This window comes from Macrosteles quadrilineatus, unplaced genomic scaffold, assembly GCF_028750875.1.
Source record: "Macrosteles quadrilineatus isolate MER2022 unplaced genomic scaffold, UCM_ALF_1.0 Scaffold_1__1_contigs__length_201487025, whole genome shotgun sequence".
NCBI classification, from domain to species: Eukaryota; Metazoa; Arthropoda; class Insecta; order Hemiptera; family Cicadellidae; genus Macrosteles; species Macrosteles quadrilineatus.
Window position 1 is genome coordinate 16,014,612 of NW_026542594.1, and position 22,853 is coordinate 16,037,464.

General features: G+C 33.6%; 1 protein-coding gene across 1 annotated transcript in view; it reads right to left on the reverse strand.

Moving 5' to 3' along the window:
- The window catches only part of LOC129004362 (mediator of RNA polymerase II transcription subunit 13), a 204,351-nt gene that overhangs the window by 3,198 nt on the left and 178,300 nt on the right, over positions 1 to 22,853 (reverse strand). Inside the window, exons 24-29 of the mRNA XM_054432934.1 lie at positions 17,414 to 17,608; positions 15,517 to 15,755; positions 9,663 to 9,805; positions 6,221 to 6,498; positions 5,210 to 5,479; positions 484 to 749 (exon numbers count right to left, since the gene is read on the reverse strand). Of these exons, the coding sequence (XP_054288909.1) occupies positions 484 to 749; positions 5,210 to 5,479; positions 6,221 to 6,498; positions 9,663 to 9,805; positions 15,517 to 15,755; positions 17,414 to 17,608 (1,391 nt within the window). The remainder of the gene's footprint in view (positions 1 to 483; positions 750 to 5,209; positions 5,480 to 6,220; positions 6,499 to 9,662; positions 9,806 to 15,516; positions 15,756 to 17,413; positions 17,609 to 22,853) is intronic.

Consider the following 22,853-nt stretch of genomic DNA (forward strand, 5'->3'; position numbering starts at 1 on the left):
ATTTATTTTTGTTACACGTTGTGTACAGATATAATTACAATTACAGCCCACATTACGTCAGTTTAGTTTACGTTCTGTGCTTTAGACAATACTAGCTGTTACCCACGGGCTTCAACCCGTTTGACTTCATAAATAGTTTTGCGCAAGGTTTCTCGTCATGACGAACATTTTAAGTATGTGGTTTATGGGGGTGTGACTTGTAGTTTTCTCAAAAGTTCATGGGTACTTTTGGCTTTATATATAGATTTGGTGTAGTCTTAAGTCAGTAGACAATAACTAGTTGTGGTGAAAGAAAATATGATGTAACAAAAAAGAAAGGGTAGCAAATAAAGGCATTTACATTGATTCATTCGCTATCAGAGTTGAATTTCACCGAAAGAAGAGACGTTCCACTCCAACCAGTAGTATCACAAGTACACCCGAAAACTCATCAACCACGTGTTATAATTGACTTACAGTGGACAAGCAGAGTTAGCTATTTACCTGAGCACGTCGGTGGTGTACTGGCTGTCTAGGGGATGTCCCGCCACATTGGTCTGTTGCTGCAGTAATTCCTCACTGCTCTGATGTATTGCAGTGCTGTGTAGGTGTAGAGCATTCTTGAGGAAGGTAGGACAGGCAGTCTCCAAGTGAGGCGCAGCTGTCCAGAACCAGCGAGGCATGCGGCCAGTAGGTGCTGTAGACACCAGGTAACCCAACGCCAGGGGCTGTTGTAGCAGGGTACCCACCTCCTCACTTACTTCCCCACTCTGACAACAACAACAACAAACAGTAACATAACACTGTTATTTTGTCCTAATATACGACTTTGACAACAGATTTATCTACCAGAATTGATCAAACTGTACTGTCTTGAGAAGGCCCCTGGTGTTATGTTATGTTAATATTGTATTGTACCTATAATCTCCAATACTCTTAAATTTTGCAAATTAGCTTGCTGAACACAATTTAAAAAAAAATCTTCATCTCTGTAACAAATCGTACAGTGGATATAAATCGGATTGCTTTCAGAGCGAGTAAAGCCAGTTGATCGGAGGAAACACGATTTAAGATTCCTATATGGAAAGAAATTGATAAACTTATTTGCATATACCGGTAATACTATTTTATTCTATACAATTATTAACCTGAATCTGAACTATTAAACATGCATAACGAGTATTTAAGTATACAGAAAACAGGAAGACAATTTTATGTTTAAATTAAACTGTAGGCAATTACAACCCAAACATTTTTACATTATTTCAATGCTCGCAATCGGTGGAACTCAGCTTTATTTACAGGAAATAATTGATTGTTTATACCAAGTAGTCTATATTGAGAAAAGTACTGTAATAAATAGTCCAACAAGCTGATAATAAATAGAACTCTTGATAAAGCAACGTCCGTCAGTCTAAGGTAGAATAACTAAAAAATTAATAAATAAAAATAAACTCTGTTGGCCTTGCCCATGTCAACAACAAACTTGTCCAGTGTAATGCTTTGACTTCGGTGGACGCTGATAGAAAATGCTAGCTGAATGGTGTTTGTTTCCTGACACATGATACTTCATTGTCTTAAAAGACACCCAGTAACAGGAGTATGGTAATTGCCTCCTTAAATATATATCCTCAACATGTTTTTATTGCTCGTTTTGGCCTACTAAATAAATAAATCATTGAAACCATTAACATACTGGTTCATAATAAACCTTAACACGATTCAATAAAGGGAATAAACTCAAGAATAAATTTCCAAGGGTGTACATTTCATTGAATGGAAAAATAAGTATACTTTGTGCTGTTAATCTATGAAGAGTAAGGTTGATAAATACATTTTACATTGATTATATTTGTGGTCTTTCAAGCTTGTGTTCAGCGACTTGTTTCTCCAATAATATGGATCAGCAGTTCCCAAACATTTTTGGTCTGGTGACCCATTTACAAACAGCAACACCTTGCAACTTTTTCCCCGACCCACTTACTAAATAATAATTACTAGAGGTCGTCCAGTGGTCGAAAACTCAACCAAAAATATGTAATGTACTGACCACGTACAGACTTCTCTTTTTTCACCCCATGCTGTAAATAAAACATGTGGTTGGAGTTTCTTCCATTCGTTATGATTTACTGTTTACATTTCGTTGTTTTTTTTCACAAGTATGGCAACCCATAAGGCCCATGTTAATTAAAAAAAAAAATTTAATTCATTTTTGTGTGCTTATTTTTGAGTCTATTTTAATTTATAATGGGATTCTGCACACCTACAGGAAAATATATTTCTAACAGTATGTGTAGATTTTCCCTACGATGCACACAAGCAGAAAAAAATGGTTTGAAAGAAACATTCTTGCCTATTAATATATATTTAGGCTATACAGTAATTATTTATTATTATGAATTTTGTAATATTGTAAGTTGTAACTGACAGACAAGACAGCAAGAAAAAACAATTAATAGACTTGGATACAAAAGATAAAATGTATTAAACAAAATTGGACAATGATAATAACAAAATCGTAATAAATAAACTGTATCAGTAGTGATGTGGACCGGGTAAATACCCAGTGGGTAGGTAAATATAAATTGGGTATTTACCCGGGTATTTACCCCAGGCCTGGGTAAATACCCAAAAACTGGGTATTTATAATTTTTATTAAAGTTAGAGAAGATTGAGATGTTTTTTGCAATTATTACCCTGTAAGGATAGTAAAATGATGATAAAATGTGTTAAACAAAATTTCATATGGTCACTACTAGCATTTTACTTCTGTGTATACTCGCCATAAATACCCAGGTCTGAGCATAAAGCATAATCGGCATAAATACCCTGGTCGCATGGTTGCACTGGTCCTGACTACTTATGATTTTTTAATTTCTATGATATATAGATGAATTTCAATTTATTTTATTGAAAATTAATAAAATTATTTTTAAAGTAATAATTATTATTTAGGAAGACAGGAAAATTTAACCTAGTAGTGGCCTATGTGTAAACAACTTAAGAAAATAATTAAAACTCAATCTGTAGGATGGCAGAATTTAATAATATTTTTTTCTAGATCTTTTGTTGGTATCAATAGTATCAAAATAAAAAAAAAACTAATTTCATAAACTTGTGATACAAAACATTTGAATCTATAGGCCCAGTAAATCTTTCAACAATTTCTGGATATTTATAAATTAAAATAATTATGTTTATGTTATTTAATTGGTTATAAATTTATAAAATGATAAAAATTGAAATAGCCAGCCTTTTTTAATAGGCCATTTTTAGTAAGTTAAATTTTAACTGATGTTACTTGATTTAAGACACGAAACCCCATGCTTATTTAGAAAATGTATGTATCATTTAAAAAAAGGTGCTAAATCATTAAATAAAAGGTACTAGCAAAGCTTCAAGCTACTGTAGGCCTAAAAGGTGTTATAGACTATCCTAATTTATCATGTAATGATAATAATAACATATTTAGGGGTATATATAAATGAATTTCAATTGATTTCATAAATACCCAAAATACCCGGGTATTTATGGATTTTGGGTATTTACCCGGGTAAATACCCAGGGTATTTACCCCGAGTTTTAAATACCTGGGTATTTTACATCACTATGTATCAGCAATCTGACACATACTTTCTCCCATAAGCTTGTCAAAAACCTTTATCATGGGTAAGCGTTGGAAGTAACTATGATATTTTATAGGAAAAAATCACAAAAGTTGCAATAACCTTTGAACCGTAATTGTTACAGCAATGGGGGGGTTGCACTATTTTGTTTAGAATTATAAGGACCATAACACATTCATTTTTTTAAACCAAAACCAGCTTTTTCCATAAACCCGATTTTTTGTTATTTTATGGGGTTTTCACGGGAAAATAACATAAGTTACAATAACTTTGGAACCGGAATTTTAACCGAAGTGGGATTTGTACCATTTTGAACAAAGAAAATCGGTTTTTTTGAAAAACGGATTTTCTGTTATTTTATGGGTCAAATAGATCAAATAGGGAATACGCAATGTCAGAGACACCTGCAAGTGCCGGCCAACAAAACATTGAAGGACCTTCAGCAGCATATAATCATGAAAATATTGAAGAGCCACCTGCTTATCACTTAAGACGATCTTCGAGGATAAAGAAATCTAAGAAATGTAGTTGTTGCAAGTGAATATTGAATTAACGTTGAAGTCAAGTGGGGGAGAACTGTTATATCTTGTTTTATATATATATATATATATAAGTCTGGACCAGTTAATTAATTTAAATATTTCAATCCTATTTTTAATATATTACAGCTGTTAATATGTTTACTAATGTTTACATTCTAAGATTGAAGATTAATAATACCCCCGTCGCAGCAAACCTGCATACTAAGCGAATTTCTATTTACCCGGCTTGATTTCTACTAAAATATTCCCTATAAATTATCAGATATATTTCCTACAACATTAATTTTAGTGAGTAGTTAGGTTTGCTGCTACGGGAAAGATGTTGAGGTGGGTTTTTTCAATTGAAATATTGATAGCTTAGTATGAAATAAACCAAATTGCCAAATTTGATTAAAATATATCCATAAACAAGCAAACTAGAACAGTTTATTTATTCTCCATAAAAATAACATGGGTATTTTAAATTTACAGTTTTTTAAATTTTCTCCGTAGTCAATGAACATTCAAAAACACTTCAATATACTAAATTATTTGTTTTTTTAAGCTCTTCAAAATGGTCTAGAGAGAAATTTAGAAATTTAAAGTTTTTAGGGTCAAAAATGAGAAAAATCCATTTTTACCCCATAAAACCCCCCATAAACCCCTGAACCCATGGTCCGATTATGCTGGTTCGCGAACTCGTTCGAATAAATGTAGGTTTACACGTTTGTACCAAATTTCATCAAAATCGGATCAATTTTGCTCGAGTTATCGCGCTAACGGACACATATATAAATATATATATATATATATATATATATGAATTTGAACGGATGGTGTTTTTGGCCTCTGGGGACCTCAAAACGAAAAAGTAAATCGGTCCCGGGTCTAGGTCTTACCCTGAGACCTACGGTAATAGCTTATTCCCTATATGGGAAATTCGCTAAAACAAGACTAATTTTTAGTTTCTTACAATTATATTTTATAATTATTAATTCAATAAGTACGTAAAAGAACCTTAGGCCTATAACTTTAATTTAACATATTATTCAAATGTATCTCGAACATGTGATGTTTGCTCACCCTGGAGGGTCCATTGCAGGGGTAGGGGCTGTGATGGTCATCAGGCCCTGTCATACAGCTGGGACTGCCAGCCTGGCTACTGTCCCCGCCACGTCCCCCGCCAGGACTACGACCACCCCCGGCATCTGCCTCCGTCTCAGGCCATGTACTGAAGATGTCATTAAAATCACCCATCCCCTCAGGCATGTCATCGTGAAGGGCTGAGAACAGCTCGTCATCTCCTAGGTCTGGTCCATTAATCTGCTGTTCATGGAATGCGGTTTGCGACGACTGTAAACAAACAGTTCCTTCAGTATTTCAAGATGGAATGGAATTTAAAAATGTGAGTTACAAAAGTATAAGGAAAACAGTTCCTTCAAAGGATAGTATGGCAAGGAGGCAAAGATTAACATTTTAAACAATTTTTCTACAAATGATTTATAAGTTGTAGACAACAATTGTGCGTTACAATTCATCCTAAAAGGTAAATTTTGTTGGTAAAAAGGTGTACTGTATTATACTTGTAAATAGATTAATTTTAATGTACTTATTTTTATTTCTTAGAAATAAGATCTGACACCATTCATTGTACATAAATTGTACATATTATGAATAAAGACATATTTGATTTGATTTGATTTGAAAATCTCCTGCAATCACAACAGAATAATCAACAACAGGCCCCACACTAGGGGTGTGATTGTTAACTCATCATGCGGGCACCGCCCCAGTGTAAACGTTGTTTTTATCATTTTTTTATCATCCGACCTTGCCGCCGCCGGTTTAGGTAAGATAATCCAGACTGTACTGTATTCACTTGAACAGGGATTAATTTTTTTTAAAGGTCTTTTAAATACACTTGCTGTACAGGTTTTACCTAGGCCCTTGTGCTCTTTGTTACATCCTTCACTGTACAGTTTTATAACAGTACATATTTCTATTATCTGTCTATTCGCTTAACTGTTGCGCTTATGGTCCCGAGGATTACAGTTAAGTTAGGGATACAAGTTCTACTGTACTTGTAGCAGTTACCTGGGTGGTGGCGGAAGTGGGAAAGACCAGTATGTGAGTGCAGGTGACGTCCTGTGGTGTGGACAATTGACACTTGACACTCTGTTGACTGAACCTCTCATCTGGTGTGAATTGGTCAGGCATCAGCCGCAGACAAGAGTCCGGCTCTAGCGACACCAAACACGCAGACAAAATACATGGTACGTCGTGAGGATACGACAGTGAGCACTGGCCACAGATCTCCTTCAGGTGCTTGCTGGCCTTGAGTAGTGACTTACGCGACAACAGCCAGCTCCAACCTGCACAATGGCAAATATTAAACATCAAGTCTGGTAAAGAACATAACTGTGGACTTAAAAAACAGTTTGGTCCATTGGCGAATATAATAGGTTGTGTAACAAAGGTAGTTTTATTCAGTTTCTGTATCTCAGATTAGGGGTCTGCGGGTCAGACTTTTTTGGTTCGGGTCGGGTCGGGCCGATAATTTTGGTCCTCGGGTTTCGGGCCAAAAATTATTTATTACCGGATTTTTTTTCTTTTTTTAACTCCTATCTGTGTTTATAATATTACTTGAAAATAACATATGGAAAAAGATTGTATTTATGTATATTATTTCATGTTCATAACTTATTTACAGCTTAGGAGTTGCCTCAACTGCAAGAAAGAAGAAAATAATTTTTTTTTATCAAGCCATTCTTTCCCATTTTCATAACTGTTGAAATATCTAAACAGCTATATTACAACAAGTTTGTCATGGAACTTAATATAAATGAATCATAAACAAATCAATTAACCTTATCACAAGTTTAGGGCCGGTGGACTGGCTTCAAGACTGCAAGCAAGAAGAAAATAAAAATTCTATGTTTCCACCATGCAATATGAATCATTCATTCCCTGCCTCCTAACCTCCTAAGTACAAATACCTCACACTTACAATAGCATTATTAGTTACATCATCATAAATAAAGAATTATCTATTATTGGCATTAGTAGGCCTACAGCTTTACATAGGAATTATTTTTTATAGGGCCTAAAATAGTAATAGACTAAGCAACATGACAAGTGGAGAACTCATTGAAGAAAAGATATTGTGTAAACTAATTTACTATAAAACTCTAAAACAATAAATAACACACACACATTGTTTATGGTATAGTTATAGTAAAGACTGTAAAAATTGCATATCATGTCATACACAGTTATAGATACACAGTTATAGGCACAGTTATAGGTATTACAAGAGATTAAAATCCTAAAACAACTGATTTTAGCTAATAAATGAAAATAATTAAAAATCCATAAACTCAAGTCAAACAATATCACAATTATTAGGTACCCGAAAAGGAACTCTTAATATATAGAAAATTATATTAAATCAAGAGAAAAGAAAGTTAAATGCTAATTTGGCAACATAAGCAGACAGCAGAGACATTATAGTGCCCTAATTATCAACACAACTCAATGTTTTTGAAACTGTAGGGTCTTTTTCTCGGAAGGAAGGGTAGTAGAATGTAAACAAAAAACCATGAATCACTCTCACAGCCGGGCTGGGGACACTCAAGATTACAGACCCTCCCCCTCCCCTCCCCTCCCATCTTACACAACCCGAGCCAGGCCCGGGGACACTCAAGGTCATAGACCCTCCCCCTCCCCCGCCCCTATTACACCACCCGGTTGTTCCACAAAATACAAGTAACAAAACAAGGAAGTAGAGACAAAAAGATATATTTTCTTTATTCAAAAATATAAAACTGTTACAGATAATTTCCAAAGAAATTAATTCATGGTAGTTTGTGTCTTGTAAATATTGTATTGGATCTTAGAAATATCTTTTTTGAAACTCAATCTAACTTAAGAAAAAAATAATTTTACTGATGAAAACTTTCATAAAATTATAAAATATTTAGGCCTAACTTCTTTGTAGACTTGTTGATACTTGATACTTTATCAGATATTTCTTTTGTTTATAATTTATTATGTAAATAAAATACTAAAATATAATTTAAACTAGGTATGGAATAAACAATAAATAATTAAACTGGTACCTCTGGATAAATAGTCTTTCTTTTGACTTCGTTTTCTTTGCACTGTTGCGTCACGGCTTTTGTTTTGTCAGTAGACGACTGGCTCTGGCTAGTGACAGTAAGGCAATAATTGCTCTGTTGTGTCTTTGTTCTTAAACGTGATCAAACTTAATATTTAATTCTAATTTTAACATTTTAATTCCTCTGTAATAATGTATATAAGAGTGTTTCTTTGAAAATTACTTATTATAACTTTAAAAATAGCCTAATAATTATTTTTTTTGGCCCGACCCGATCTTGGCCCGAACAAATCTCTGACCCGACCCGGTCTCTCGGGCCTTCCGCTGGCCCGGCCCGACCCAAAAAAATCGGGGACCCGCAGACCCCTATCTCAGATAGAGAAAATGTATGGTTAGGACACTCTAGGAAAATTTTAGAAGAGAAAGGCAGGTTTGTTAGCATATTTGAAAATAAGTTATAGCCTAAAATTTGAGTTTTTAAACCCCTTTAGGTCCGGTTTCCCCAAAATGGGGTAAACTTCGTTCATAATAAACTAGTTTTTTTTAAACTCCGTTTAAAATGTGTGTTTGGTTTCTCCAACATTTTTCCTGGCTTCGTTTATGATAAACGGCAATGCGAGCAGTTGGCAATCCTGAATGTGTATTAAATTTTAGGAATTGTTAAGTGGACTATTGTTTCCTACAACGCTACAACTCGATCAACCAGACAACAAAGTGCGAATGCAGCTAGACTAACATCAACATCACTGAAGGTTATGTTATAAAGTTGATTTTACTTTTATAACAAGAATTATTTTAGTAAGTCCTCTTGTTCTAGGTACTAAAATGTTATAAGCTTCATTTCATACTTTTTCAAACTGATTATTAATTCTTCCATTTGAGTCAAGGCACTGCAATTAATAGTAGCCTAACTTAAAAATACTTAACAAATTTAAATGTAAAAATATGAAAAAACATAAAAATGAGAAAAAAACACAATTAAATTAAAACAATTAACTTAATTTAATTAGGCAGTTACAATATAAGCTTGCCCTGAACCAAGTCTATTTCCGTCAAAATGTAGTTGCTTCAATTATTATTGTTTTAACACCTACTTTTTGTTTTGGAATTATTTGAGGTTATGTTAATGTTGTAATTACTAATTTGAACTCAGTTTATTTTATACCTAGTAGTTAAACCAAGTCGAGAGGTGGTTTAGTTTAGACTAAGATTAATAAATAGTTTAAATTTGGAGAAACACAATCTAAATTTAAACTAAGTTTAAATCACCGTTTAACTTAAAACTAAGTTTAAATGGGTTGGGGAAACCGGGTCTTAAAAAGTTAAAAATATAATTAATTTTTCAAACATAATCTTATTTTTAACAGAAGGCTTAGATACTGGTAAGTTGTTTACATGGTAAAGCCCAGTTGAAGGTACCTTTCAGTTCTCCATGGCCTATCCTGCCAACTCTGCCAATGACTAGTCTCCACGGAGTCACACCTTGCGACATCACACCCAGGATAAAGTCCATCAACTTCTGGAGACCTATCCGCCGAGCTGATGCTTTTCTTCTCCTGCTCCTGTTACAGACAAACACTGCTCTCAAACAAAAGGTTCAACACATCTCTGTATCTAAGAGTTTTCCTTCCCCTAAAAATGCTCCTTACTTCAAAGGAAAAATCATGAAAATCTGTCAAGTGGTTGATTTAGAATATATGAGCAAAAAACCCCTTCACATTTTAATATACAGGGTGTAAAAAAAACTAATACCCCCGCCGCAGCAAACCTGCAGACTAAGCGAATTTCCATTTGCCTAATTGGATTTACACTAAAATGTCTCCTTAAAAATATCAAATTTATTCTCTACTAGTGTACATGTTGCTCGAAATCGAGCAATTGCAAATAAGTACAGGAGTTATTTATAAACAAATAACTTGTTTAAAAACTAAAACAGTCATAATTTCCGATGTTTTTAAAAGAGACAACTTAAAGATTATTAACTAACTAGCAACAGTGCCCGTTGTGGTTAAATACAACGGTCTCTAGTAAAATAATGGTTATGAAATCCATACACCACTTTACTCACTAATATTAATGGTACATTTTAAGCACATAACATTAGAATCACATACTTAACATAATAAACACATTAAATACAAATGCAAATTATTAACAACAACACTTAATCAAAGAAAAATTAATTAGATAACAATATAACAATAAGCTGTTGAATTATTAACACACGTTTCGTATGATTATATTATGCATACTGGTAAACCAATTATTACCATCTATAAAAATAATTGGTTTTTTTTTCCGAGTCGGGTTAGCTCTTCTACCGACCGATTTTCATAATTTTAGCCTGAAACTAAAGGTATGGTCGTACCGCAGATTTTCCATCAAGCATCGGCATTCATCTTGACGTATATTTCGAGTTATGCACAAACTGCCTCACTGTGCATTTCTTATGGGAGTTAAATTTGGTTTTTTTCAAGTTCAATGTTTCGCAGGCGGGCGATGGTTTACAGGAGGGCTCTTCTACCCGCCCGATTTTCATAATTTTGGTCTTAAAATAAAGATATGCAAGCACATATTTGTCATCAAGCATCATGATTAATTTATCTAATGTATTACTCTAATGCTATCCAATGACATATTAATTAATAAAATCGGTTCAGTAGAACTGTAGATTTAATTGTACAAAGCTTAACAATAACATCTTTAATTCAGTATTTTCTCACTACATACTATAAATTTGGAGGTTGCTTAACGTTTTTGCAAATAACTTTGAAATGGCGAGGAAATCGACCAAAGTAGAAGGTGATAGTCTGAAAGAGAATAAAATTTCCTACAAATTACTATTATGTATTTGTTGAAAATACTCAATAAAGGCAGCCTAAAGTTGGTTACAAATATAAAATTGGAAATATAAACTTGGGAAAAAAGGAGTTTTAAATGTTTAATTTTTTATTTGTATTTTTTCACCTTAAATATCTAATAAAATCGAACTTTCATAATTATTTGCAAATCTACAAAAATTAGGCTTTCCAATGACCCATTAAGTAACAAAATCAGTCCGGTAGAAGTCTAGATTTAGTTGTACAAATTTTAACAAAAATATATCTAATTCAGTATTTTCCCACCACTATAAATTTGGAGATCACTTAGATTTATTGCCAATATCTTTTAAATGGAGGGGAAATCAACCAAAGTGAATGTGATATTCTGAAAGAGGATAAAATTTACTACAAATAACTTCTATGCATTTCTTGAAAATACTTAATAAAGGCAGCCAAAAGCTGGCTACAAATAGAATCTTGAAAACAGAAACTTGAAAAAAGCTGTTTTAATGTATTTTTGTTATTTTTACTTTTTCACCACAAAAATTTCATAAAATTACAATTTTATAATTATTTACAAATCTACATGAGTTAGGCTTTCTAATGACCCATTAATTAACAAAATCGGTCCAGTAGAAGTCTACATTTAGTTGTACAAAGTTTAACAAAAATATCCCAAACTCAATATTTTCTCATTACTATAAATTTGGAGGTAGCTTTTTTGCAAATAACTTTTAAATGGTGAGGAAATCAACCAAAGTGGAAGGTGATATTCTGAAAGAGAATAAAATTTCCTACAAATTGATACCATGCACTTCTTGTAAATATTAAAAAAATGGCAGCTAAAAGTCGTGCCCAAATAAAAAGTGTGAAAAACACCGTTTTCAATGTATTTCTTATGGAAAACATGTTTTTTAAAGATTTTCACCATAAATCATAACAAAATCAAACTTTCATAATTATTTGCAAATCTACACGACCTAAGCTTTCCAACAACCCATTAGTTAATAAAATCGGACCAGTAGAACTCTAGATTTAGTTGTACAAAGATTTTTAAAACTGATTTATATATAGAATAGATGGGAATACTCACAATTTACCTAACAGTCCTATTCCAATTTAAAGGGTTAATTTTTAACAATCAAACTGTCCATGGACGGGAAAAGGTAAGCTTACAATTTTAGTCAACGTAAAAAGGCTGTCAGCTTTTATAAAGTACCGTACCTGTTTTTTAGCCAATTTGTAGACAATAAGGTGTAGGCTACTTTAAACTCTATATGACAGAGTTAGGCAAACACTGGCAGAACTCTGAAATGGTGTTATATCATAGGCTTACTCATATGCCAAATCCTTAAAATAAAAATTCTATAATTAATAACTTATATCATTAAACACAAATCAACTTGTTTAAAAAAAAATTTTAATACAACATATAGATAATTTACACATTGACTGTTTAATTAACATATCCTCTTTTTCTCACTATTAATTTTTGCAACGGGAAAAATCTGTTTCATAATCATTGGAATAGGTTTATAATAAATAATCTATATATATATAATCTATCATAAAGTTTAAGATTAAATAAACCCGCCACATAGTTGTTATATTTTTTGGATCAGCTGTCTGAAATTGTGAAATAGGCATTTGACAGTTCTGGTTGAATACATTTAAATGTCAAAGCAAATGTAAACATTGTGAATTTTCTCATGCTTCCATGGAGACCAATTATTAATATTGAATTTCTGACAACAGCTGGAGTTTCAAAACAATGTTTGTTTCCCATGTTAATCTTATGGAGAAATACAAAACTTTAAAGTGCCCCAGGGCCTCACTCTCTAATTATTTCCCTAAAAATAAAGTTTCCTGCACAACTTCGTGTTACGCTCTTTCCAATGACACCAAAAACATGTCAATCGGTTCAGTAGTTTCGGAGGAGTAATTGTCACAAAAATCCTGCTTGCGTATTAAATAAGTATAGATTTAATTAGGTAGCATTAGTTTAACGAGTACGGTACTCTATGTTTGCTGCAACAGGGAGGGTAAAAAAGTGTTTTTTTGTAAAATGTTAATAGCTATGAAATAAAATGTATTTTCCAAATGTGATCAAAATGCGCTCATAAACAAGCAAACAACAACAGTTTACTACATGATGAAAATGTCTCATTTTGATGAAATTTGGCTTGAATGTGTAGGGCGGGATAAACTTGAATGAGTTCGCGAACCTGCATGAACGGACCTTGGGGATTGGGTTTTATGGTGTAAAAATTGGGGTTTCCCATTTTCAACCCTAAAAATTGTTGTAGTTGGGTTGTTTATGGATATATTTTGACCAAACTTGGAAATTATTTTTAATACTTAAACTATGAACATTTTACTAAAAAACACACTTTATTACTCTCCCTGTAGCAGCATACTTAGGTACTCATTAAACCTAATGTTGTTTAAAAATATTTCAGTGAAAATCAAATCAGGCAAATGGAAATTTGCTTAGTCTGCATTGCAGGTTTGCCGGGGTATTACTCTACTCTACAGTAGCTCCATTTGTTCATTCTAGAATAAGGATATGCAATGTTGTCATATAAAGGTATTGTGTTATGTTTGTGTTTCATTTAAAATGTAGGAAATGTAATGTGTTTATTAATTTGACAATCTCTCCAGTGAGAATTTAGGGGTGCCAAATAATAAAAATCAAGTGGTTGACAATGAAATATAAATGAATTGGAACTACAAACAATTTGTTAATAGAGGTAGCTGGGAATATTAAGGTGTTGTTTGCTTAAAACTATTTACTGATCATTTTGTCTGCGCCAATTTCAAATCAAAATAATTTCATGTCGAAATACTAGGGGTCTGCGGGTACCCGACCCGGACTCGAAAATTGGGTAATTTTGCACTACCCGAAGTGTCGGGCGGGTATAAGAAATACCCGATTTTATTTCAAGCGGGTAATCCGGTAACCTATTATTACAAATTTTAATGTTTAATTATACAATTTTCAGCCTTATATGAAGATATTTTAATAACAAATTAATAAAACCTAAATTGTGTGCTAAAAATGTTCTTAACCCCATACTTCAACACCATCCAATGACTGACTAAATCAGTCAAATAAATAAATGTTCTTCCATTCCTTATTTTAGGCTACATCAATATCGTCGTCATCTGCTTGCTGGCACACCGTCTGCATTACACATGCCGTAGCATAATTAATTATCATAGTACATAAAACTCAACTGGACAGTCACTGCCAAGAATGTTGGTATGATACAAGAATATCTTTTTATATTAAGCCTATTCATTTGTGTTGGAAACTTAAGTTTACATATTTTATATTCTATATTTCTTGATTTTTTTATAAGTCAGAATGAATTGTCAAATGTTATAAAATGAATATATACATTATACAACATATATGATTTACATTATTAAGTCACTTTTTTAACTTAGCAAGACATGCAAAATCTGTGCCTAAATAATTACGAAAATTAATAATACCTCTCTTGTCAGAGTAGACACTACAATAAGTATTATCACAACTGTGAGGCTGCATGGTTGACAAGCAAGACTAACTTTTAAAAGAATTGAATTATACATCAGCTGAGCTGGGGTTTGGGTTCAGGGTCGGGCCCTGTCAGATTCGGGAGTTACAGTGTAGATTTATCTGTTTATGACAAATAATTATGGGTTGGAGCTATAAAGTGTTATTAAAGAGCTTTACGTAAATGTGTCTGTTACTGATTAAAGAATATTTATTTCCTTCAAAACTAATGTAAATAAAAAGGTAAAGATTATTCTTTAATCATTTCACCGGTGTTTTAGTTTTTAACTAAGCCCGTACTTAGGCCTAGAAAGATACCACGATCAACATATTGTTCACGAAAACAGTTTCACTAATTAAGGCCCAAAGGATCCTAGTTTGTCTATACCTACACCCAAACCTGTAAGGGAATTAGTACACTATTTGCAAAAAGTATCTAAAGTGCTTAGCCTATTGAGGATAAATGTAATAGAGGATGGTTGAAAGTCTTAAGATGCATCAATATCAATATCAAATTTAAGTAGGCATAGGCCTAACTTAGCCCAAAGGCACAGAGGTTTTATTTTGTCATTAAGTAAAGTAAGGGTCTACTAACTTGCAATAGGCATGTCAAAATATTAAGTTAGTGTTTAATCTTGTATTGAAATGTTTAATCTTCATATTATTGATACTGGTATATAAAATATATAAAATATTCTAAGAGCAGGCATACATTTGTTTGGTAAAATATCAATAAAAACCCAACAAATATGTACTTGAAAATTAAATTTTGGTCATTTTGAGCCCGACCTGAAAATTACCCGGACTCAAAGTGATCATTTCAGTACCCGACCTGAACCCGCCCAAACCTAATATTTCACTAACCGCAAACCCCTACGAAATACTTATTGTGAATCTTTACTAATTATACCTGTTGGGTATGTGCACATTAATGGTAGCAGTCTCTAGTAGGTGGCCTTGCTCATCTGTGGCTGATGCCAGAAGGAACCTTTGGTCTTCGCTGAGACAGTAGCTGACGTAGAGTACAGAGCACAGCTGTTCAGAGCCCAAGACACCCTCCCCACCGTCCCCTCCACCACCCACCTGGCCACGGGACTTGGCCAGCACGTACGGTGGTGTGTACACCTTGTATGCTTGCCTGTTCTTTTCCTGCACACACATATTTAAAGATAATTAGATTGTTTGTCAGGTACAGTAATTTACAACTTATTTTACCATTTGCAATGTACAACCCCTCATATCCGACCTTGGAATAACCGAATCCTCGGGATGGGATCGGTTAACCCAGAGGCCGATCGGGGATGTTGCCGTGATCGCGGCAGACAATCACCACTGTCGCCGATAATGGGTGTTGCCACAGGTGACGATTACCGAAGTCGCGGAGGCTGCAAGTTATGCTCAAGGGTGTTGCCGCCTTTGCAAGAGAAAATTACCAAAGTAGTGGAGACTGCAAGTTATGCTCACGGGTGTTGCTGAGGTCGCCGGACACGATTACTGAAGTAGCCAGTGGCAGATTTACCTACAGCGCCGCCCCTAGGCCTGTTCGGCCGGCCGCCCCTTTGTGTTTCGCAAAAAAGGAAAGGAACTCTCTCTCTCTCTAACGCTTTCCCTTCGACAGTTTGCGGAATACTGCACTACTTAACTTTTTTTAGTGTTTCACTCATTATTATTATTTTCTTCATGCATATTTACAAAATTAAAATTACTAGAAAAGTAAAACAATCAAAAGCGGTTCCAAAAAAAGTTAGTTTTTTTACATAATATTGTTCTGCCAAAACACAAATAATTAATGACTGCTTTTGACACGTCCATTATAACATTACGAAAAAGTAATAAATAAGCCTATTTTATATTGTCATTCAATATATGAGTAGCCAACAATCAAGAATTAATAAAATGGGCGAAATTTTGAGCAATGACTTAATTGTCATATTTACTAACCAACATTTTCGCAGGCGTTTGACAACAAAATTCACTAAACTGAAAGGTTTTAAATTTAACATTCAAAACAGCTAACAATATAACTGCCACTAGAAATACAACACAGGTACTGGAAATGACACACTGACAGTGCTCGCTACTCGCAGTCTTATGTCTGCATCTGCACGTCGCAACTTGAAGGTGAGTCATCTTCACCGCTTAGGCAACGGCCACACGGGCGTTTTTTTCACGCACAACCGCTGCGTAAACACGCGTAAATATGAGTAGCAATTAATGTAATGGGGAATGCCACAAGCCCCACACACAGTGTGTTTTTCCACAATAGCGGGCGCCATTTTGCCGACTGCTCAAAAATGGCAACCTTCAAGGACCAAAAAAAAAAAAAAAAAAAAAAATCAAAAATCAAAAAGGTTAATTTGTTTGGTCAAATGGCGAGTATAGGTCACTGGGCGCCATTTTTCTGACTGCTTGAATGGCAAGCTAAATTCTCCAAAAAATGTGGAAAAAATTCGACCTCAAAGGGTTAATATAAATTATATTCAATTTGCATTGTTTATAAAAATTTGTTTTTAAACAAAAAAATAGTTTGGAGGAACAAATGGTCAAAATTGGCGATTTACATCAAATTTAGTATCAAAATAATCCACATTTGAAGGCAAATCACTATATGATAATGAATAGCCTATTAATAATTTTTGTAAATAACTTAACTTAAGTTTATGGCATTGGGTAACTTCAAGAGATGATCACATACAATTAACTCAAGACATTTTACCCAGTCATCAACATTCATGTACAATTCCTGGCTCTCCCGGTTTCCGGGTTGGTTGGAGATTCTGTAAAATTATGGTAAAATTATCACTCACATCTTTGGTTTTGAGGAAGAGGTCAGTGCAAGCTGCCGTGCCGAAGCCAGTGAGTGCCTTGACCTGGTTGGTTTGGTGCTGCAACTGTCTCCTGCATTGTGAGAACACTGACAATGCGGTCGCTCGCATGTGATCACTGCGTCTCTTGCGATCACCACTGCGACCCAGCTCCAGTATGCTCTCCAGCGAGATTATCTACAACATTTACAACTCATTAAATACCAAACACACACCAACATGCTTGCCTAGTATTACTACAGCTATACCGTCTAAGAAAACAATCCAATCTTAAAACATTTTAATTAAACTATTGTTGAAAATTATAAAAATCATATAATTTGCTGGCAAAATATATTCCAATAGCCTATTTGTTTTTGTAGCTGATTTGGAAGGTATGTTTTGGGAACAAATAATAACTTGACCATGTAGGTTATTATTATTACAATGTGGTCTAGGTGTATATTTTGATCCCAAATATGAGCAAAGGATGAGTGTGTGAGATCTTTCAGCAAAAATCTTTCGATTCAATTCAAAGAATTTACAATTCAAATTGATGAATTTCTATTCGAAGCACCACAGAATTTTTCTATTCGTACTTGTCAATTAAGTAAAGTAACAAGAATTAAAATTTACCAGATTTGTGTTTGGCAAATTTTTTTTGATGTAATATTTGACATATATGTACACATAACGTATATGACTTTTAGGAGAAAAAATATTTATTTTCATTTCAATGATATATTAGAAAAGCCTGTATTGCTGGAAATGTAAGTTAATTGCTTGCTTATTTCACAATTTTTGTGTGCAGCATCTCTTTGTTAAGCATGGTACCTATTTTATATTATTGATTTTAGAACTAAAGATATGTTTTGAGAGAATAAATAAAAACATTGATAAGATTTATAACGAAACTTTCAATTGGTTCACACCGATAGCATAAAAGGATAGAATCAGACCTACAAACTAAAAGATAACTCTTTATTGGCACAAGTACACTAGACAAGTTTTAGACAAACTGAAAGAGTTGTTCTTAAATGGTTTTGTATAGGAAGTCATCTTAAGATTTTGGTGTTTTTAAAGATGACAGGTATCAATTAAGATTTACTTGTAGATTATGAGCAATTTATTATGCCCATCAAGAAAGGAATAAGAGTAGGCATTTCCCAAGTAGTAACCCGTTTCAGTGAGGTAAAGAACAAATATATTGATAATGTATATTTATGTTTAAAGAAAACACATGAATTAATTGCAAGGTAAAATAGTTTTATAAAATAGAACTGAACTTATTCAGGGTGTCTAATATATTTCCATTTGAAAATTCAAGACTAATTCCAGATTTTTCAAGACTATTTTTTGCAACAATTAGTGAGTGTCGATACCAAAATGTATCAACTCTCAATTCATGATACAGATACCAATTTTTACACCACAGATACAGATACCGATACAGATACCAGTTTTACACAATTTTCTAAATAATTTAGTTATACTACACACACCCATTGTCTTTATGTCATAAAGTATTATTAAGATAATGTTGTGTTTTCAAATACAAAATGCAGCAATCAAAAATTCTAACTAGCCAATTAGGGTTTTTTTTTTAATCAAAATTCCTTAACTTCTCTATTGAACATGTAAGCTTCAACATCTTAAATTCAGTGGGGGTATACCTATGTAAAACATTTAAATAAAGTCAAAGTGATTGTAAGTATTTAACACAATCAACAGAAGAGTAGCCTTTACATACATTTTCTTTATTTTAAATTTGTAACTTACTGCCACATCAAGATTTATATTAACTACTGAAGAACCAACCTGGTGAGAACTCTCCATTTTGTGACTATTAGGCTTAGCCTACTTGAAGAAATTTAACTTAACACAGACATACTTTATTTTCAATCTGATCAAACCTAATTAGGCTCACAATTTAAAAAATGTATCTTTATTTCATCAAGAATAAATTCAGAAATCCAATTTGAACAAGATAACTTAACTAAATTCAACCTTGATTAATTTAACATCCTTATATAAAAAGCGTGAAGGCGATTTCTACTAAACACTACTCTGTTAAATATGGAGGTTAATAATGGATGGATTTTTACAAACGATGTGTCAAAATTAAGTATTTTTTGTGTAGACACCCCCTTTCACCAATTCCTGTAATAAAAGTTCTTGGGCTTTGCCCCACAGGCCATCAAAATCCCAATGTATTTCTTATGAAGAAAATATTTTTTCTATTTAACAGACAAATAATTTGTATTAATTACAGCTGTTCATAGTAAACACATATAATACACACTAAAGCGTTCGTTTCCAGAGTGAGTTTGTTTTCAGTTTTAATAACTGGAGTGGGGGTGAGCGTTCGTTTTCAGTTTTGATAACTGTAGTGGAGTGACTGATTACATTATTTTGAGTTGACTCTTTTAAGTAATTGGACTAATCAGATACTATGACTGTTATTCGTTTTGAAATAACGCCTGGAATACTTTGCAATTGCTCGAATTCGAGCAACAGGTGCACTAGTCTTTTCAATTCATTGATGGACTATTTACCTACCTAGCCAAGCCTAAGTGTAATATCAATTAATTATTCCCATTTTTAATAATTTTTATATGTTATTTAATAAGTTAAAATATTTGAAGATCTTTTGAGTCAGCCGAGTTCCGCTCCCTGAAAATATCTATAGTTAAACTTATCGTAAACTCATTGTTCAGTTTTACTGAGCTAGGCTAAACCAAAATGTTGACCCTTTATTGTTCATTTAAATTATCAAACCACATCCACATTCATTGTAATATCCTATTCTTAGTTCACTAAAAAAAATTTGTATTGTAAAGAAATCCTTCAGATTAGTCATTTGTCTTTCTATATATTTAATTTTGGCTTAGCTTAATCCAATAAATATTAAGTTATGACGAAATTTCGGGTTGAGAGACAAAATTGAGATTTTAAAGTACGTAATTGTCGTCTCACCTGAAATTCTGTCACACCTTAAATTTGTCCAGATAGCTTAGCCTACAATGAGATAGTCCAGGGCTCTAACGTGTTTGTTAATTAATTATCGTTTCGAGTTTATTGGCTCAGAATATTAATTACAACAAAAATGCTTACAATGTTAAGCTTACCTTTAACTAGTGCTCATCATAGCCACTCGAAAATGTAAAGTTAAATTTAGAATTTTGAATAACCTATCGAAATGCGAATAAGCCTTATTAATTAGAAACTGAACTAAAACGTGATTCGGTCGTTATACTTGGTAATCACCAAAGTAAACTTGTCGGGAAAATTAGACTCGGTCGATCACCAGAGTCGATACGGGTTTTTTTTAAACCAAATTTACGTAGAACGGTCCGGGGTAACGGAATAAGCACTACGGATATCGTTCTGGCAACTTAAATGATTTCCGTAGCTGGTTAAAGACAAAAGGCAGTGTGCTCGTACGTGAAAAAGCGTGCGGGGTGTGCGCGACTGCGGCACAGTAAAATAAAAATAATAAAACTTCTCCAAAAATGAGAAATAAATAAATGACAAAATAAATTCGGTAGCACACTAACCTGATGACTTATGATTCTACCAGGAACGGGGGAAATCTTTAATTGACCAGAATTTAGGAGTTTATAGACTGTTGGATTGTCTCCAAACAGCAAGCGTACTGACGGTTCGGTAGCGGGTGGACGACTGATCGTGAGGTCTGCTCTTCTGGTCCTTCTTCGCCATCGCCCCTGGCGGCGGGGTAGGTAACTAGCGTCATCCCCTCTACGATGACGTAGGACCATTGCCCCTACGATGCCGCTGACAACGCGGGCGCGGCTTACCCCGAACGTAGACAATTATAATATTTAAAATGAAACTTTTAAAAATCGGGTTTTTACCCCTTGACGGGTTTTGGGTCGTTACAAAGTAAAGGTACAAACCTGAACCAAGTTTTATTAGTTCAAATTACAAAGCACTACCAATAAACACATTTTGTATAACACTTGAGCCAATTGGGTAGTGATATAGATTATTATTTTAACAGCATAAACACAATGTTTTCTTTTAAGTATTATCTCACAGAACCAAAATACAGATGTATAAGACAATAATTCAACATATTCTGTTATATGGTAGTGAAACATGGGTATTGTACAAGAAAAATGAAAACCAACTCATGGTGTTTGAAAATAAAGTCCTAAGAAAAATATTTGGACCAGTGCAGGAGGGAGAAATGTGGAGAATAAGAAAAAATAGAGAGCTAAGATCACTATACACCGACCCAGATATTGTTGCAATAGTTTAAGGAAGAAGGTTCAGTTGGATAGGGCATGTGCTAAGAAGAGAGAAAGGAACAAGACTGTATTGGGAAGGCCAAAATTGAGATGGACTGACCTAGTATTGAAAGACATCAGGACAATGGGTGCAAATGTCAACTTGGCAGAAGACAGAGAAGGGTGGAAGAGGCTGGTACACGAGGCGAAGAATCAACTGAGATTTGTGGAGCCACGACAGTAAGTAAGTAAGCTCATTCTTCCTATTTATGTCCGTGTGCGTGTTTGAGTTTTGTGTATTTATTTACCATCTATTGACGACATTTGAATGAAGCGAGAAGACATCTTTAACAGCCTGAAGATGACTCCTATGTGAGTTGAAACCGGTAGCAACTCAGCTACAAACAGGATCGCATAAATGCAGGTATTTACTCCAATTTACAGTATTGAAATCTGTATAATCTTTCTGAAGTAAATTATCTCTAATAGAATCTTCATTTATACCCATTATAAAGGATGTAATGAAAGCATCTTGATCAAAGTCACCAGGGAAATCACAACTGCTGGCTAATTCTTTAATTTACTTGCAAAGGTGGACAAAGATTCAACACCTTGCTTCAGTGAAAAGAATTTGACTCTTTCGGCAGCTTTTAACTTTACTGGCTTGAAATGCTTTACCAAAAGTTCATAAAGTTGTTCATAAGTGAATTCACTAACTGCTTGCAAATAGTTACCAATGTTTTAAGAACTGTACTATTCAGACAGTCAATAAATAAACATCTTTTAATATCATAAATTGCCCAAACATTAATTTGCTTTGATTTTAATATTCCAAACATCAATGTCGCAAGAATTATGGTTAAATTTTTCACATTTAGGTTGACTCACCAACATAGGATTATAAAGAGTTGCTGGTAATAAATCTTCAGACATTTTAATAAATTAGACTGTGGAATTGGATAAACTATCTTGCACGCCATGTACTCCAACTATCTTGATTTCCATCAAATCATCCTCGTCGCCAGTTTTATGTATGAAGAAAATACATGAATTGTTAGGTAAATTAGTTTAATTAAATAGAACTGAACTTATTCATGAGTCAAAAACTAGAAATAAAAACTTGTTAAAAGTCATCTGCAATAATTTAAACAATGTTCAAACTTAGCTAGCAGTATCCCTGGATGTTAATATAA